This window comes from Malus domestica, chromosome 08, assembly GCF_042453785.1.
Source record: "Malus domestica chromosome 08, GDT2T_hap1".
NCBI lineage: Eukaryota > Viridiplantae > Streptophyta > Magnoliopsida > Rosales > Rosaceae > Malus > Malus domestica.
Genome location: NC_091668.1, coordinates 9,062,164 through 9,081,098, shown reverse-complemented (window position 1 = coordinate 9,081,098; position 18,935 = coordinate 9,062,164). Strand labels below are relative to the sequence as shown.

At 40.6% G+C, this 18,935-nt stretch overlaps 2 protein-coding genes across 6 annotated transcripts; one reads left to right on the top strand and one right to left on the bottom strand.

Annotated features, from left to right (window-relative positions):
• The first annotated feature begins 5,252 nt into the window (after positions 1–5,252).
• On the top strand, positions 5,253–7,316 carry LOC114826512 (glutamyl-tRNA(Gln) amidotransferase subunit C, chloroplastic/mitochondrial). 5 transcript variants are annotated; one of them, XM_029106923.2, is made up of 6 exons: positions 5,253–5,627; positions 5,718–5,758; positions 5,855–5,910; positions 6,161–6,212; positions 6,313–6,403; positions 7,065–7,316. In XM_029106923.2, exons 1-5 carry the CDS (start codon positions 5,421–5,423, stop codon positions 6,386–6,388), a joined length of 432 nt encoding a protein of 143 aa, XP_028962756.1. In that variant the 5' UTR covers positions 5,253–5,420; the 3' UTR covers positions 6,389–6,403; positions 7,065–7,316. The 5 variants fall into 5 exon arrangements, with proteins under 5 accessions (XP_028962756.1, XP_070682296.1, XP_070682297.1 ...); XM_070826195.1 differs by lacking the exon at positions 7,065–7,316 and adding an exon at positions 6,706–6,926; XM_070826196.1 differs by lacking the exon at positions 7,065–7,316 and adding an exon at positions 6,618–6,810.
• A 616-nt stretch (positions 7,317–7,932) lies between these two features.
• LOC103441138 (uncharacterized) lies at positions 7,933–17,834 on the bottom strand. The gene is made up of 22 exons (XM_008379840.4): positions 16,795–17,834; positions 15,093–15,208; positions 14,408–14,616; positions 14,045–14,164; positions 13,698–13,826; positions 13,497–13,622; positions 13,104–13,159; positions 12,855–12,954; positions 12,648–12,765; positions 12,323–12,532; positions 11,884–12,220; positions 11,679–11,772; positions 11,371–11,479; positions 10,928–11,199; positions 10,693–10,820; positions 10,286–10,520; positions 9,933–10,121; positions 9,547–9,833; positions 9,242–9,443; positions 8,922–9,164; positions 8,697–8,779; positions 7,933–8,587 (listed from the first exon to the last, which is right to left on the bottom strand). The coding sequence occupies exons 1-22, from the start codon at positions 17,622–17,624 to the stop codon at positions 8,440–8,442; spliced, it is 4,341 nt and encodes a 1,446-aa protein (XP_008378062.3). The 5' UTR covers positions 17,625–17,834; the 3' UTR covers positions 7,933–8,439.
• Positions 17,835–18,935: the final 1,101 nt, after the last annotated feature.

The window sequence follows — 18,935 nt, the reverse complement described above, 5'->3', positions numbered from 1 at the left end:
GGAGCGTCAGTAGGCCTTCTTTGCACATGTCCAAATCACCGGAACCGATTTTCTCTCATCTTTCCTTCAATTTCGGCCACTCCTACTTTACCTCGAATATCCTCATTTCCAATCTTATCATTTCTTGTGTGCCCACACATCCCACGAAGCATCCTCGTCTCCGCCACACCCATTTTGTGTACGTGTTGATGCTTCACCGCCCAACATTCTGTGTCATACAACATCGCTGGCCTTATTGCCGTCCTATAAAATTTTCCCTTGAGCTTCAGTGGCCTACGACGGTCACACAACCCGCCGGATGCACTCTTACACTTCATCTATCCAACTTCTATTCTATGGTTGAGATCTCTCTCTAATTCTCCGTTCTCTTGCACGATATATCCTAGGTAGCGAAAACGGTCGCTTTTTGTGATCTTCGCTAGATTGCTCCGATCATTAGTGTGGATAAGTATATAAATGGATATAGATAGGAAAGCAAACACAAGATGTACGTGGTTCACCCAGATTGGCTACGTCCACGGAATAGAGGAGTTCTCATTAATTGTGAAGGGTTTACACAAGTACATAGGTTCAAGCTTTCCTTTAGTGAGTACAGGTGAATGATTTAGTACAAATGACATTAGGAAATATTGTGGGAGAATGATCTCGTAATCACGAAACTTCTAAGTATCGGAATGTGGTATCGTCTTGACTTGCCTTATCTGTCTCATAGGTAGATGTGGCATCTTCTCTGGAAGTACTCTTCCTCCATCCAGGGGTGGTATCTTTAACTGGTGGAGATGCACAAGGTAATGTATCAATTTCACTTGAAGCTTACTTGTAGTTTCAGGCTTGGTCAAGCGCGATACAAACCATGTAGTAGGAGTCCCTCAAGTTGCCGAGCTAGGGGATTTGCTGAAAGAGGTGACAGACAAGGTAAGCAATCAGAGCTCCGGCTGATTGTTCACATTCTCCCTATCTTGCAGGCAGCATGAAGGATAAAGAGAAGAAAAATGAGAAGAGATGATATGGGATACTTTTGCTTTTGAAGAAGTAACTTTCCACAGGCTTATTCTTGAACTGAGCTGGAGGGTTTTCTGGTTTCCTCCAGAGTATAAGGCCGACTGAAGAATTTGAGGGTCAAAACAAGTCCATCAAATCTAGAGTACGTTCGACCCTACTGATATGGGATACTTTTGCTTTGACAGAGTAATGGATGTATCGGCACGTGTGCTGTTACGCTTGTCTCCACATGCTTCCTTGTATCCTTCTCACTTGCCCTATCTGTTCCTCAGGCAGATGCGGTATCTTCCCTGGAAGCATAAGATGTTGAAGATGAGTACTCGAGAGCAATGCCAGGTAAGTAAGTTCCAGGCAGTCAGTTCCTGGCTGGAAGCTTGATTCCAAGTGCTGACTGATTGCTCTCTTTCTCCTTGTCTTGCAGGTAAGAACAAGGCCAAAGGAAAAGACAGGGAAAAAGCATGATATGGGATACTCTTGCTTTTAACCCTGATGATATGAGATATTCTTGCTCTAGTATAACTTGTTTGCAGAGGTATTATCGGGGGGAAAGAAAGCTGAATATTTCGAAAGGCTTCGTTGAGAGTGCCCTCTCATATATGAGGAAGGGTTGAGCATTTTTGCAGGTCTGTCTGTCCGTTGGGGATGGAGGTTGACATATATAGGAGTCTCCTTAACAACAAGTAGTAATGCTATTCATTTACCCTGTCAGAGCACTTTGAAAAAGTGGTCTGTGGTATGTGGAAAGCTGATGTTGCGTGTGAAGATTACAGACAGCTTTATCCAAGGAGATCCGGCTCTTGTAGTTGGGAAAGTGTTGCCTCTTCGGTTTTCGAACAAGCAATCCTATCAGGGATCTGGCTCTCGAGATTCGGAGAACGATGTCTCTTCGATTTTTGAGAAAGTAATCATGTTGGGAGTCTGGCTCTCGAGATTCGGAGGGCGGTGCCTCTTCGATTTTGGAGCAAGCAATCTTGTTGGGAGTGTTTTCTCGAATGTGAGTAAAGGTTGGGCATGTTTGCTAGTCTACCTTGCCACGAAGCACAAAGGTTGACACACAGGGACTTTCCAATTATCCAGCAATGGTACTGTTTCTTTACCCTCTCTTCGATTTTTGAGAAAGTAGTCATGTTGGGAGTCTGGCTCTCGAGATTCGGAGGACAGTGCCTCTTCGATTTTGGAGCAAGCAATCTTGTTGGGAGTGTTTTCTCGAATGTGAGTAAAGGTTGGGCATGTTTGCTAGTCTACCTTGCCACGAAGCACAGAGGTTGACACACAAGGACTTTCCAATTATCCAGCAGTGATACTGTTCCTTTACCCTTGTGGGTAATAATATGGGGTAGCTAGACCTTCAAAATTTATGTGTCTAAACTTTGTTAGTGCTGTTTCTTTGCTATTCTTTTACCCGTCTTGGTCAGAGCGATGTAGTGGAAGCTGCAAGCTTCACGTGCTCAACTTTGGCAGAGAACTTTGGCAGAGTTATCTGTGATACACATGAACTACTATTGCGTGTGGGAAGTGGGTGATTGAACAGTAAGACTCATGTGCTTTCTACTTCACCAGAAGTCTTCGACAGAATGCCCATAATTTCCGCAAAGCTGAGTGTGCGTGTGACAGGTGCTGCCAAGGCTGGAAAAGTAGGTGCCTCTTCGATTTTTGAGATCGGCCCTCGTGGTCTCTGAGCAGCCCAACTTTTGAGAAAGCAAGCGCCTCTTCGATTTCTGAGATCGGCCTTCGTGGTCTTTGAGCAGCCCAACTTTTGAGAAAGCAGACGCCTCTTCGATTTCTGAGATCGACCCTCGTGGTCTCTGAGCAGCCCAGCTTTTGAGAAAGCAAACGCCTCTTCGATTTCTGAGCAGGCGCCTCTTCGATTTCTGAAGCTCCGTCGAGTGCAGATTTTTATAGGGGCTGGCATTAAGTTCCAAAGCACACTTGAATCTCCACCAGTACAAGCTCCATTCTTACACTTCTAAGATCTTGATTTGTTCGACCTCTTCTCTCTTCAACACCTTTGAAAATGTCTGGCCCCTCCGACCGTCGTTTTGACTTGAACCTTGTTGAAGAGGCAGCCCCGCCTTCTCCAGACAACATATGGCGCCCATCCTTCGTCTCCCCTACTGGTCCTCTTACCGTTGGGGATTCCGTTATGAAGAATGATATGACCGCTGCGGTGGTGGCCAGGAACCTTCTCACTCCCAAAGATAACAGACTACTTTCCAAACGATCTGATGAGTTAGCTGTTAAGGATTCTCTGGCTCTCAGTGTTCAGTGTGCAGGTTCTGTGTCTAATATGGCCCAACGCCTATTTGCTCGAACCCGCCAAGTTGAATCATTGGCGGCTGAAGTGATGAGTCTCAAACAGGAGATTAGAGGGCTCAAGCATGAGAATAAACAGTTGCACCGTCTCGCACATGACTATGCTACAAACATGAAGAGGAAGCTGGACCAGATGAAGGAATCTGATGGTCAGGTTTTACTTGATCATCAGAGATTTGTGGGTTTGTTCCAAAGGCATTTATTGCCTTCGTCTTCTGGGGCTGTACCGCGTAATGAAGCTCCAAATGATCAACCTCTGATGCCTCCTCCTTCTAGGGTTCTGTCCAGTACTGAGGCTCCGAATGATCCCCCTCCGGTGCCTTCTCTTTCTGGGGCTCTACCGACTGCTGCGACTTCTCCTAAGCAACCTTTGTGAAGGCTCTCTCTTGTTTGTTTATTTTGACTCATGTATATGTACATATTTGTAGCTTATCGGGGATATCAATAAATAAGTTTTCCTTCATTTCAACGTATTGTGTTAAATACACCAAAGCCTTCTTCGCTAAGTTCTTTGAATTTTCTTTTGTTGGAGCTTTGTGAGTGGAGCATGTAGGTTGAGGTAGTGTTCCCTTAATTTCCTGAGTGAGGAAAACTTCTCGGTTGGAGACTTGGAAAATCCAAGTCACTGAGTGGGATCGGCTACATGAATCTTAGAACGCCATTGTGCTCGGTCCTGTGTCATGTCCTTCGTTAGATCCAAGTACTCTAAGTCTTTTCTTAGAGTCTCTTCCAAAGTTTTCCTAGGTCTTCCTCTACCCCTTCGGCCCTGAACCTCTGTCCCATAGTCGCATCTTCTAATCGGAGCGTCAGTAGGCCTTCTTTGCACATGTCCAAACCACCGTAACCGATTTTCTCTCATCTTTCCTTCAATTTCGGCTACTCCTACTTTACCCCGGATATCCTCATTCCTAATCTTATCCTTTCTCGTGTGCCCACACATCCAACGAAGCATCCTCATCTCCGCTACACCCATTTTGTGTACGTGTTGATGCTTCACCGCCCAACATTCTGTGCCATACAGCATCGCCGGCCTTATTGCCGTCCTATAAAATTTTCCCTTGAGCTTCAGTGGCATACGGCGGTCACACAACACGCCGGATGCACTCTTCCACTTCATCCATCCAGCTTGTATTCTATGGTTGAGATCTCCATCTAATTCTCCGTTCCTTTGCAAGATAGATCCTAGGTAACGAAAACGATCGCTCTTTGGTATTTCTTGATCACCGATCCTCACCCCTAACTCGTTTTGGCCTCCATTTGCACTGAACTTGCACTCCATATATTCTGTCTTTGATCGGCTTAGGCGAAGACCTTTAGATTCCAACACTTCTTTCCAAAGGTTAAGCTTTGCATTTACCCCTTCCTGAGTTTCATCTATCAACACTATATCGTCTGCGAAAAGCATACACTGGTAAAAGGTGGAATGAGAATAGAAAATTTTATACCCAAACTACACTCACATTTTTTTCTTTTCCTTGCAATTTCTTGACCCTTTTCTTCATGTTCTTTTTCACTTCCTTTTTCAACCACCTTTATTTCATTCTATCTTGTCGACTTTTTCTTTTAAGAGTAATGTTATATTTATTATCTATTTGTATCAGTATAAAGGTATTACCCATCAGTACATGTGTGTTTTATCTTTATTAGCGAGATGATATAAATGATTATACAAATAGATATTAAGAGTAGTATTTTTAATCTTTTTATTCAACACATCATTTTGTTTTTTTTCGTTACGTGGCATAATCTTGTGTTTTGGATCAACTTGTAAATGTATTTTATTTTTTTTAACAAACGATAGTATCTAAGCTAAGGGAGTTGGGAGTGGGTTAAACCTTACAATACGTTTGCCATAATAATATGGTTCAGCTTTACGTTTGACGAGAATCAAATCTACGATCTGTTACTATGTAAAAGAATAGCATAGTAAATATTACGAACGGCGGTGGATGAAAGGATGAGGGCGCAGGAGGGGGAGAGAGGGCAAAGTATGCGCAGCCAAGCACTATTTTGTCATTTCGTCAAACAGTAATAGGATGAGCCAAGCTTAGTTGCCAGTCGAGAGAGAGACCAGCGACTTTGAGAGGATACAACTACGAAGGAAAATGGGAAGCAGAGCTTTGCTTCTACTGAAGGGATTATCTTGTTCCTCGCTACCCAAGAAGCTGCTTTTCCCAAAAGTCCTTCCTCCTCGTAACATCAATTGGGTTCGAACAAATTGCTCGACACCCAAAAGCAGCGGCCTTCCTTTGGAGCCTCCGGACTTGCCACGCTTGGCCGAGACTGCTCGAATTACTCTGACCCCTCATGAGGTAAGGTATCAAACCCTTAATACTTTGCTTTGATTATTTCCCTTCTTTTTGTTCAAATTTTAAATTTTAATTTAATTTTACTCTTGTCAGGTAGAAGAATTTGCTCCCAAAATTGGGCAAGTCATAGATTGGTAAAAAGCTTCGTCTTTTTCTCTTTTAATCGACAGAAAATGTTGAAAGTTTGGAAGTATTTTTATGCATTTTTGTAATTGACATAATTTTTGCAGGTTTGGACAGCTTCAAGCTGTTGATCTTGAAACTGTGGAGCCCTCAATCAGAGCAGGTAGTTGCTTCATAATTCACATCGTTGTTTTCGATTTTTGTTTTTTTTTTTCGGAAAATAAATTAATGAGACTGTAATCAAACCGCATTGCTTCAGCTGCAACGCTGTGTTCATAGTTTATTAATCTAAGGCAGGAGTTTGAGTTTTCGATATTTTCTTTGTTTTGATTAGTTGGATAACCAGAGGATGTATGGATAAAAGTCTTGCTGTATTTTCGCCTTGCGTTTGATTCTGTTTGTGGCAATTGCAGATACTGAAGGCGATAGTTTCCGTGAAGATATTCCTGAAACGTTTGAGAACAGGTGCGATGGTTGTTTCAGTATGTTCATGCATTCAAATTTGGGGTTCACATTTGTTTTCTTTGACAAAGCTATTGAAACTTGGTTTTGTGGGGTTCAACAGGGAGGCCATGATTGCTGCCGTTCCAAACTATGAGGAGCAGTATATTAAAGTTCCCAAAGTCTTGAACAAGGAGTAGCACTATTGCTATTAGGTAGTTTTTGCATTCTCTCTTAGAATCTCAAGGGAATTAGATGAAACCTATCGATTCAAACGTTTTGTTTATGTTTTCTGATTTTAGAGGTGTCCTCGTTCAGTCTTTTGTTTCAATATCTGTATTTTTTACAGTGAAATCGAAGGTATGAACTTGTGCTTTCCAACATTTCTCAAAAAGTGATCTCCTTATTGCTTGATTTTATCTTGTGTAGATTCAGGAAAGACTTCGCTTCGTTTTGATCGTTATACTGAAAAATTTGTTGTCTCAGATCTTGTTTTTCGATAATGGATGGTTATTAGGAATTTGAAGGTAGTTTTAGCTTGAGGACATATCAGGGAAGAAGTCTTTCACCTAGAACTTTTCGTAATTTCAAGGAATATGTGCTCAACCATCGTTTGTTGCTTACCAAGCGTTGGAGGATGCATTTTTAGACTTGGAAGATGAGATACCATCCAAGCATCTGCTTGTAGTCACCAAGACGGGCAAGGAAATTGAATCCCAAAGTATGTTAGTTCAAAAATATCCATAACCATGACTGGTGCAGAACACCTGAATAGGTCGAAGGTGAGGACTGGTTGAGTTGACATGTGATGTGAAGCAGGAAGAGTCATCGATCGCTTTTCGAGCTGAGACATTGTATTTTGAATCTCGTTTGTAGGTGTGGAGTGCGGAAAGGCAACTGAACTTGGGAAGAGATTCAAGAACAGTATGCACCCGCGCACCCGGTGATGGTTCCCGTGTACAGGACCTTGTCTAAGCCATTACTGAGTTTTAACAAGTGATGAATTTTGATGCAAATCTTCATTGGTTCATCACCGCACCTCAGAAACCATATTATTATCTTGTTTTTTCTAATTGTTAGAGGACCTCAACTGAAATACAGGATCCACAATTTTTAATGTCCTTCAAATTATACATGTGTTAGCTGAGCGAGCCGGAGTAAGAAGCAAATACATACATAGATCTACAGAGTATCAAAACTTGAATCCATGTTTTGAATTGGGTGATGAATATTGTGAACGAATTTGTACAAGTTCATCCTCCAATGCTAGATTTTCATCTTAAATTCGTTGTATCTCGTCCAACGTAAAGATTGAAAGGAGCAAATTGAATTAATAGCAAGTAGATCAATTCAATAAAAGAAAGAAAAAAAAAAAGTAAATACTCCTTTGCATGTGTTCTAATATTCTACTGGATAAGGTGTTTGGTTTTTACCCATGCGTTCCTGATTCAAGGCTCCCCTCGTCTAAATTATTGTAATAGTTTCAAACTTCCCCATCTCTTAATAATAGTAAAAAAACTTTTAGAAAAAATAAAGAGTGGTAAAACTCCAAAATAATTCTTCTTTTAACTTGGCATTAAGAGCGTGTTAATAACGTGCTATACCATAAATTTGGAGAGGGAGAGATGTAGATCAATAGAGAGGAGAGGAGCTTGAAGAATTCAGTGATTGATATTTCTCATGCCTTGTGCCTTTATTTATATTAATAATGAAAAAAGAAACATTCTCCAAATAACACAAATGCTGATTGGAAAGACGTTCTAGACCTCATGTGTTGAACGAGAAATTTTTAGTTGTGACGAGAACACGAATGGTACACCACCATTGACGGTCACACTATAAAAATCTCTCGCGTTCAACAACAATAATAATAACTATTATTATTAAAACGGACTCAGTCAGTCCTGATTACACTTAAAAGTTAGGGCTGAGTGACCAATTACCATTTACAAATTAACTTGCTTCACATTGTTCATAACTCAAAAGTGGTTGAATAAATCAATCCCTCTCTCTCTCCCCCGCCCTTCTCTCTAGTGTATTTCTTTCGTTTTACTTTCACGAATGTGGTTCATATTTCAGCACTCTCTTTCTTTTCATTGTTTCTAACCTATGTCCTGTCAAATTGTCAATCACTCACCTACTGCCTACTGCCTACCGGCTACTGCCGAAATATAACGCACAACAGAAACGTATCACGATAAAAGAACCGAAGCAACTTGTTAGTATCTTCTTGTTAAATACGATCATCACATCACGACTGCCAGAAGAGCTCAAAATCATTGCTGTACAACGAACGGTCCTGAATCTCCAGATTCGCAACGTGCCAATTGACTAGCTGGGATTGAAAAACTTTACAAAGCAGCAGACCGGCGGGAAAAATCCACCATTCACTTTCGTCCCTGCACCCACCAGCCAGACAAACGAACACAACCTGTTAGTTGAGTATTGCGTCGAATATAACTTACCATCTCAACTAATGAAGCTTTCGGCAGAGAGAGATCCCCTCACATGTTACTCCACGGTTGAAAGGGATGCTTTTTACTTGATGATTGAGTGCTATAATGAACGTAACCGCAACCAAAAGCAACCGCCTGGCAAAAGAACACATATGACCAACATACGATACAAATTAGTGAACCCGTATACGAGTAACCAGTCAACAAGCTTTAGAAAGCCAAAGATGTTTCTGGGAGAAGGAAGACTTGAAGCGGAGGGCCAAAAATAGAAACTTACAACATTAAACAAGGATGTAAGGTTCCACAAAGCATAAAGACGTGCAAGCCCAGCAGAGCGTCTAGGTCCATGACTGAATAGAGCATTGATACCAGCAGGAAACGGGAGAAGTATGCCAAGGGGTAAAATAAATAGAACCAGAAAGACGTCCACCAATGAAATCGAATACAGCTGGAGTAATGTAAGCAAAACTAAGCTCAAATCTCCTAAAAGAAGCATTGAGATGACCAAACCAACAAGATCCTGCAGTTCATAGAAATATATGTTTAGAAATCAGAGATCCCAAAGCTGAGACAAATTTATATAAGCACGAGAGATACCTGGTGTCCAACAGGTTTAGTATTATGAAGTATAAAAGAGAGAAGATAAAACATGTCTCTCTTTTCTTCAAGCGTTTGTAAGTTGTTAGCATCTATAATCCCTCCGTATTCTCTTTTTGGCCTCATAAAATTTTCACTTCTGCGAGACTGGTTTAGGAGCGATTCTCTCAAATGACCAGATGAATCTTCTTTGTAGCTTGCACTGAAAGTCAAAGGAAAGACAAAGTCAGACTCAAGGAAGGGGTCTAAATGAAAAGGACTAAATAGGTGTACTATTTCTAAACACAAACGTTAGAAGCCATTACCGTGATTCTTCAGTTCGTATTTCTCCATCAATGTTCCTAACAGAGGCAGGTTCACTGTCTTCTTCAAGAACATCCACCACGAGCCCATAATGACAATAACCAAAAGATGTAGCCTGAAACCAGGCAAGATCAACACGTACACCATAAATCTTCAAGGCAGGATTGGCATAATGTTCTAGCCACCGAAGGACAGGCTGAAGTGTAACTCTTAGCCGTCCACGGCAAACTAAGCGTAACTGTGCATTCAAACCAGCAACCATACGGTACCATGCGGTAGGCGGGACTGACTGCACAGCAAAAAGCATTAAGATTAATGAAGTTCTTTAGAAGCTAGAGCATAAAAATATCAGAGCTGGGTTTGGATTCGTCAGCATCAATCAACAAACCTGACTCATGAGGCTTGTAAGAATGTTATCACTGTGAAGTGAGAAAGGGGCCATGTAACTTCCATCACCTCCAAAGGGTAATGAAATAGGAAATCTTTGATGTAAACGGGGGGGAAGATCAGTTCTCTTTTCATCACCACCAAGGAAGAAGTCGATATATGCTAGCATTAAATCAGAAGTTGCAGCTACCTGACGGTATTACAGAAAAAGGTTACAGGATGGTTTTCCAAGTCCACATAGTGCACGTAAATTAGTTTGAAGCACCCTACTATCATATGAATTGAATTAATCACAGGCAATGTATGCATTTAATTCACGACCCTCAGTGCTGAACTATAGAATGAATTTCAAACCTTAATCCCTTCATACAAAGCACGCGAACGGCAGGACCGTAAGCAGGCATGATCATACTCCGATCGAACAAATTCACGTAGATGTTGCAATTTCAATCTTCGGCGGCACTGCTGCCATGACCATGCAAGCGGGTATGCAAGAACAGAAAGAATGATGTACATTGCTCCCTCCCACCACTGATAAGTGGCTATGGAATTAATCTCATCGACAAATGTATTGAATGGCCCCTCATATCTGCCAGAAGGAATGCTATATTTCAAACTATGATCTTTTAGATTTGTTATAAGTTATACGCAGACTAAGATTGATAATTAATATGAGGAAAGTCGCCATAACTTTAAAGTCCTTAAAATTCCAAGTGGGATATTGAAATGAAAATATAAATGATATATAAAAGTTAACTCACACAATCTCTTTTATTTGTTCTGGAGGTGTGTGGGGCAAATGCCAAGGATCACCAAAAGTATTAGGACCCATAAAATACATCCGGTGCACATGGCTCTGTGACTCCTCAGCCCTGTTTGTTTCTAAAACCTACAATATGAATACCACCTATTAATAAAAAAAGTGGGGGAAGAAAGAGAGAGATATATATAGGGAGACAGAGGGAGATAGAGAGGTTCTATTATACAAGAACAAACCTCATTCAATGACTCTAGGAAAGGGAAAGAGTGGTCTATTTGTGAGCCATGTTGAGTGGGAGCAGGGCCTGGTAATTCATCAACCCCAACCAATTTCATACGTGCAACACTGAGTACCAAAGCCAACAGGATGAGGAGCCCAATCAGAAGAAGACCGAATAGCCAAGGCCCACCAAATGTGTAAATCAATTCTTCAAGAGCTGTAAAACAGTTTGGCATGTGATATCTGTCTGAAATGCATTTGTAAGGACAAGGAATCTCAGCAACACCACCTGATAAGAGAACAAGAAATGGTTTCATGTTTAGATACCAGAAGTGACTAATATGGTACAGGAGACTAAATACAACAAACTACAAATCAAAGGATGCAATACCACTAAAAACTCAAAGGCAGTAGGCCTGGCTCCCAATAAAGCAATAAATTACTAATGTTAGAGAAGAACCTCGGACAGGAATATAAATCGCACGAGGGGGAAGCTGAGTAGCAGGACAATGATGACAGAGTGCCCTATCAGACCCAATAGCATTCTTGTAAGTACCAGCTGGACATGCCTGGAAAAAAAAAAAGAAGTTTGAGTAGCAATTATTAACATTCAAAGTGCAATAATATTACTGCCTACAGAATCACTTTTTCTTATAGACTTTTAATGAGTGCACGTTCATGTGAAAGAGAGAGAGATCTTAGAAGTTAGAAAATAACTAGATGATTGTACATAGGAATACAAAGTATGTCCAAATAATGAATAAGTACCTCACAAAAGGTCCCATAGAGACCTTTTGGGCAATCTGCACCTGTCAATGTTCCATTTTCTCCAGCACCACCCTGGTCTCTACCCACCCCTCCCCTGCAATATAGTTATAAACCAATAAATTATTTGTTCCTTTCCCTTTTTTTTACTTGGAGAATTAATCATAATAGTCCTTATGCACATATGAGCAAATTAGACTACACAAACCCTGCAAGGATGCTTCCGTCCACACTTGCAATGGGCTGATACACATCTCCAGTGGGAATATCTGACCAATGAAAATGAATCCTTCCACCACCACCTCCACCACCACCGATGGAACTACCATATCCCCCAACACTTGAAAGAATAGCAGTCTCACCAAGAGCTAGTGTTCGCAAGAACAGAAGTATAGTTCCACCAGACCCACCCCCAGGCCCTCCAGTTGTGTTATCAACAAGGGCATACTTTTCCTCCACAACAGTCCCTTCAAAACTTTCACCATCAGCTGTCATCGCGCCTTCAACAGACAAACTTGACAAGGGATGTTCTGAAGAACCCATTACTGTTTGGAAAATACAACGTATTAGAATGGGGAAAAAGAATTGGAAATGGTAACTGTTAACTCAATTAAAGTGTAAAATATACAAGTCAAACATAAGCTTACTGATAATACCACCGCCAGCAGTTAAGCCAGCTGAAAGGTCATATCCACTTCCACTACCAAGTTCGCAAGGCAACTTTGCATTCCCATATGAGATTCCACCCTCAACACAGCTGCCATTATAACATGCCACCCCACCTTTACCTCCATGCCCGCCACCACTGCTAATTCCATTGCTTAAAATGTTGCCACTGCCAATACCACCAGTACAACCTGCATGCATATGTAATCCAACCAAGAAAGATTATCATTACCTAGCAGTAAAGCTTTGCTTAATGTATTCTGGGGTTGGAATTTGGATAGGAAGGTGGGATCCCAAAAATCTTACCCATTCCTGATGCACTTATTTCTCCAGAAGAATGGATAGCAATGGTCCTTGCCCGGTGAAAATTAACAACAGATCCTTTTATGAGGCCTTCAATAATGATATCCTCAACTCGGCATACCTGACAAAGAAAGTAACAGAACTGTAAAACTTGAATACAAAAATTAACTTTTTTGAGCCCCATTACTGCATCACTCAAATGATACGCACCTGAAGAGTAAAGGGCAGGGATGAGTTCACATTGCAATCTTCAGGTGGAAGAAGTAGCTCATAGGGGCAATCTTTGTTTTCACAATAAAGCTTTGGTGTTCTATGGAAAATGAAAATCGAAAAATTTAGTGACTAAAGGACCATACAAATTTCCCCATTCATTTTTATTTTTTTTTGGGTTTGTTTTTTTTTTTTGGGGGGGGGGGGGTGTTGTGGAGATTCAACAACAATACCCCAGGTCAAACTTACACAGAATCAGATGCGGCATTCTCTAAAGGACCACGCAAAACAGATCCCGGTCCAACCTTGATAAAGAAAAAGAAGTCATAAATAATGACGAATCAGAGGAAAATGGGATTTGTTAGCATGATACAGCACATAAATTATCCAAGAAGATCGCTTATCAAATCCCTGGATATATTTCAATTCAAAATGTCATGGTTAGAAACTTTAAACAACCAATTGATCGAAAACGAACACAGTCCACACAGAAACAGTACAAGAAGAACAAGCACAATCCATAGGCCCTTGCATGACCAAAATTGCTAATAAATTTTCAGAATGAAAGAATAAACAGTTAATGACATACGTGTAAACAGAAGATTAGACATTGAGGCTAAGACATCAAAGAAAACCACTCACATGAATACTGTAGAATAGCGATAGAACCAGACGTTGTGCTTGAATCCAATCTCCAGGTCCTGATAAGTTCAATAAACCTTGTCCATGAACTCCCAGATTTGCATTAGAGTGTATCACAGATGATCCCTATTACAAACAAAGATTACTTGGCATAAATGAAGACAAACTCCACATAATGCAAAGAGATAGTAAGCAACTTACCCTGAGAACCACCAAGTTGCTAGACTCGAGTAAGGATGTCTCAACAGCTTCTTCCCCTCCACCATCAATGAGCATCTTGGAATTCCACATCAAGAACATTTTTACAGTCATGCGTAAGGCCCCATACACCTGAAATTAGAAAAGGAGGGGAGGAAAGGCGACAAGTTCAAAATTTTGAATACCATAACATCATATCAAGTTCAAAATCAAAAGAAAAAATAAATAAATGGCTTCGTACAATGTGAAATTTATTTATCTGAAGGAATTGAAACAAAAAATTGTCAACAAGATTGCATCTTAATATAATAAGGAACTGCAAACAATGAAATCCAAAATTTGCTACTTACTTTGATTACAGAGTCGCTCATCAACAATTCTTCAGCCAATAACTCAAACTCTGATGAAGCATAATGTTGAAGTCCAAAGCTTAACACACCATCACTCAAAAGGCTTATCTGTCCTTGCACCTATACAGTACATAAACAATGGATGACTCAACCTTTTCCTCAAATTTTAAATTCTTTATGGTATTGATACCTGTATTCTCTTTTCAAACTAGACCAAAATCTATATGAAAGTAAGACAAGGGATATAAACAGAAAACACCTTTTATCCAACAAGAAAGTGTTTTTATATAAACCATACAAAAAACTGAAAATTTACAGAGAAGGAAGAAACACTATAGGTTACACATTTTGAGTTCCACAAACCTGGACACGACTCCAAAGCAATGGGACAGTCGCCCTCGCCTTATTTTGAATATAAACATTTGTCCAAAGAGGCTGATAAGGAAATTCCATAAGAAGTGATTCTGTATCTGTTGACTTGTTATGATTGCTAACAATAAGGCTTCGAGGAACTGCATCATATAAAGTCCCAGCCCCGCCTGCATTTTCTGGACAAGAATAGCTATTTCCTCCTGATAATGAGATAATTAATGTCACATCCCCTCAGTCCACATCAAGAAGTAATTACCACCAAAACAATTTTTTGAACTCCACCAAGAGGGTTTTCATAAAAGCTGACACATTTCAATTTTAAGAATCGCATAACTTAAATATATAAAGATAAATAATAATTTATCTTCTGATAGATGACATTTTAAGAATAAAAGCTAAAATGAATTGAGTTACTTGAAGAGAATCAGTCTTTAACAAGTAAACAACGAGATCAGTGGAACAATTGTGAACACTAAAATTACTTTTCGAAGAAATTTAATATTGAAATCAGAACAGCAGATTACAAAACAAGAGAAACTACTGAGAGAATATTATAAAACGCTAAAAAACAGGTCAAGAAAATCTCAAACATTGAATTGAACATAAGATTTGTCCAAATTTTTTTATAAGAAATGACAAACAATTAGCCATGTCAGGCAAACACATGGTGTCTCACCATGCACAAAAATTTTGGGGTCATCATGCCTGCTATAGACATCAACTGACACTCTTCCACCACCACCACCAGCGTAACCATCACCACCACAGGCACTTATCCTGCCACTACCAGTCCTGCAGTTCATAACAACAAAATTCTTTAGAAGGCATATAGGTCACCCTGCATAAGATTCACATCCGTGTTGATATAACTTGATGCAGATGTAAAGCACAATCGTACCAACAGTCACATGGTCTTGGGAAATGAGAACAATGAGATGAAGCACGGTGGCACGTTCACAAACAACTATGCACACATAAGAATCACATTTGAATAATAAATAAAAAAAAAAAATTTTTTTTGAAAGGTAACATTTGAATAATAAGTAAAATGATCATGTTTTGATGCACAACTACAGAGTTACCACAGACCCCTGTTGTTACCTTTCTATCATTTTTGTCACTGGCGTAGAAACAACAATGAAGACACAAATTCAAACATAAAATCAAAATTTAAGATCAAACATCAATCATTCACTTTACTTATCCACAAAAACTCCATTCCAAAAGACAAGTAAGTGGATGTAAACTAAACAAGAGTTTTTAGAACACATCTCAAGACTCAAAGTACAACCAATTGTGATTGAAACAGCGCACAAATATCATCTCTGACATTCTATAAGAAAAATCTGGGTGAACACAACGTAGCACTGTAGAATTTATTCCAACCGATCAAAATTTATGTCATGTCAGTTCTTTCAGTGTTCCATTCTATTTGACTTGCCTCAACAAACTAAAAACTCAACCAAACGAAGGGTTATAATCCAGGGACATCTCTGAGAATTTGAGGTCATGTGCGAAAATTTTAAATGGGGCCCTCCTTAATATAATCTTTTATGAAAACACCAATATGTTTTTAACATACTAATTTTTGTCTTGGACATTGTACAAGGAAAATGATAATAAACACACACGCTTTTTAACCTCTGACACCTATTTTTAATCTTGTCTGTTGTTTTTGTGTGATTTATTCAATTCGATCGCCAAAAATAAAAGTATCTGAGAAGCTAAAAATGATGTGTGAAAATCACTTGCCAATAAACAAATGTATTATCAAAACTAACACAAACTATAATACTAAAACTCATAATCAATTAAGAAACACTCAAGTCAATTCCATAACAGTAGTAAAAACATAAAACACCTAAATTTCCTATGTCCATTCAATTAACAATCGTATTATAATATACGTTAAATGCCTTACATGAATCAAATTGTTAGCACTTCACTCCAAGTAATTGAACGATCTCATGTATTTGGGGATTTACTTAAGAGCAGTATTATGAGTTATGGACTCATGAGAGAGAAATAATCCAATATTATGTTCCCTATTAGGCTATTATATATTTATATACTATTGAAGAAAACATATATTATATAATATATCTATGGGGTGCAGAAACATCTGGGGTGCCTGTTCAATTGGGGGGCTGTGATGGCAACATTTCAGTTCCCTAGCATTTCTGTAAAATTCTTACTGAACAAATAAACTCAAACTCGCCGTCTTACCAACGGTAAATTTATATCTACTTTCTCCTACATATCATCAACATATGCATCAAAAACACAAAAAAGATCATTTAACAGAAAAAAACCACTACAGAACATCTAATTATTAATTAAATTAAGGAAAAAATAGGAGAATTGATGATGAACATTACATTTTATGAGCCTTAATGTAGATACTGCCACCAGAACCACCGCCACCTCTATTCCCTCCGCCACCGCCTTCAGCCAAAACACTTCCCTCCACCACCAGCAATTCCTTCACTTGGAGCCTCACCCTCCCTCCCCCTAAACCTCCATAATCCACCTCCTTACTCGTCGACCCGCCTCGGCTCCCAAAACTAGCCGGCCTCTGCAGCGTCGACCACGAGTATGCATCCCCACCCCAGACGTCCTCCGGAAGCTTCGTCTTGTCCACCAAACAACACGCCCCACGCCCTCCGTGTCCCCCACCCGCCCCATCTATCCCCTGCGGAGTCCCACTTGTCTGCGGAGGCGGCTTCCCAGCCAAAGCCGTCGTGTTCAGCGCCGAGCCGTTGAGGAAGCTGGCATTGCACGCCGTGAGCTCGAAAGCCCCGGCCAAAAGCGACGCGTTGCTGCCTAAGCTAAAGTTACCAGTAATGTTAATAATTATCGCGCAGCCAGGAATCGCGCAGCCGAATCTCACCCCGGGCAGGATATAAAAGTTGCCCTTCCCTGTTATGTACACGTCGCTGGTGAGGTTCGAATCGGAGACTATCTGACACGTGGCGTCCAGAGAGCCGACGCCGCCGAGGTCATCGGTGCAAGAGACCGACGGCGGGAGCGGCGGAGGAGGTGGCGGAGCCGGCGGCGAGTAGTCTTGGTGGAAGAGATAGGAATCGGAATCGTTAATCGGAAAGTCATCATCTTCGGACGCGAGGAGGAGGTGGCTAGGGTTTGCGGTTAGGGCAACAAGGGCGGAGAGGAATGCGAGGAGGAGAGTGGGAGTGCGGAAGCGAGCCATTCACTGGTGGCGAGAGTCATTACTCATCAGATTGAATTGGGAATTTTTTAAGGCGAATTGGAATTAGGGATTTTCGAATACTATCAAAACGCAGAATGCAGTGTGCGAAGTTTTGCGTTTTGGTGTGTGAATTGGCCTGAAGAAATCCGACTGGCAACCCTAGAAATCGCTTCTGCAACAATGACGGAGAGAGAGGGGACACAGAAACTTCATCGAGTTTTGGGAAGGTTGAGGAGGTTAAAGGAAATGATCGCCTGCATCAGGTTCCACAAAACCTTACTCGTGCAATGCAACCATTGGCTATTGTGTACGGGTCTTGTCGGACCGTCCTACCAGGATTGGTGAACCGGGTTAGAGTTTCGTAGGATTGAGCGTAGGTGATAGCACAGTCAGATGGATCTCACGCTTCTATAGAGAACGTTTCAGACACTCTCCGAGATAAGGGGGACAGATAATGAAGAAGCGGGAAAACGACGACGTTTACTGTTTGTTGGCGCGTGGCGGAGGCAAGAAATTTGGCAGCAAAAAAGTAACGGCTACTTCCCCGCGGGTGAGCGAGCTACGTGACCGATGGATGAAGTTCTGCCAGCGAGGCCGCTCCCATGAAGTTTGACTTAATCCATCAACGGGAATCGGGGAATGGATTGGTCTGTGACGTCGGTGAGGTGAGAGGAGGGTGACGAAGTCGTTTTCTTAACGGAATGGGTTAGGTTGCTTTCGGGAGGATTAAAAGTAGACACGTGTCCAAATTGGGGTGAAAGCGATTAATGAAGCTTACTCACTCGCACAAACTTAAGGGCGTGTTTGGTTGCGGGGTTTTGCGTGGTTGGTTGGGAGGTTTGGGATATTTTTTTAACTAATTTATTTCCTTTTTTAATTACTTGCTGTTTTTAATTACTAGGTTCTCTGAGAGTGTGAGAAGAAAGTTTGGAAAACCTCTGATTTGTTGACGAATGATTGGATTCATCAATAAAGTAGTGTGTTTGGTGGTTTGTCAGTTTGATTTTTTTGGTTAACGTCTCCTCACCGCCATAAGTAGTCAAGGACAAGGATCCTCTCCGGATCCCTTTGTAAGGATCTAAAGATTAATTAATCGTGTCCGTTTATAGTATATCATATGGTTAGAAATCATTTTAAATTTTAAATTGATTATAAATAGTACCTAATAAAAACTGACCGTACAATATACGATGAACAGACATGATTGATTGATTATCCGAATCCCCACAAAGAGGATCCTATTCCAATAGTCATAAAGATTGTTGACTCCGTACACTCATTTTTACTTTTTACACATTTTTGGTTATTTTA

Coding starts and splice junctions, on each gene's coding strand:
- LOC114826512 (XM_029106923.2), top strand. CDS start 5,421: ATGGGAAGCAGAGCTTTGCTTCTACTGAAGGGATTATCTTGTTCCTCG. Junction 5,759..5,854: donor ATTGGGCAAGTCATAGATTG/GTAAAAAGCTTC, acceptor TAATTTTTGCAG/GTTTGGACAGCTTCAAGCTG. Junction 5,911..6,160: donor GGAGCCCTCAATCAGAGCAG/GTAGTTGCTTCA, acceptor TGGCAATTGCAG/ATACTGAAGGCGATAGTTTC.
- LOC103441138 (XM_008379840.4), bottom strand. CDS start 17,624: ATGGCTCGCTTCCGCACTCCCACTCTCCTCCTCGCATTCCTCTCCGCC. Junction 10,122..10,285: donor CTTTGTATGAAGGGATTAAG/GTTTGAAATTCA, acceptor TAATACCGTCAG/GTAGCTGCAACTTCTGATTT. Junction 8,588..8,696: donor TTTCAACCGTGGAGTAACAT/GTGAGGGGATCT, acceptor TGGTGGGTGCAG/GGACGAAAGTGAATGGTGGA.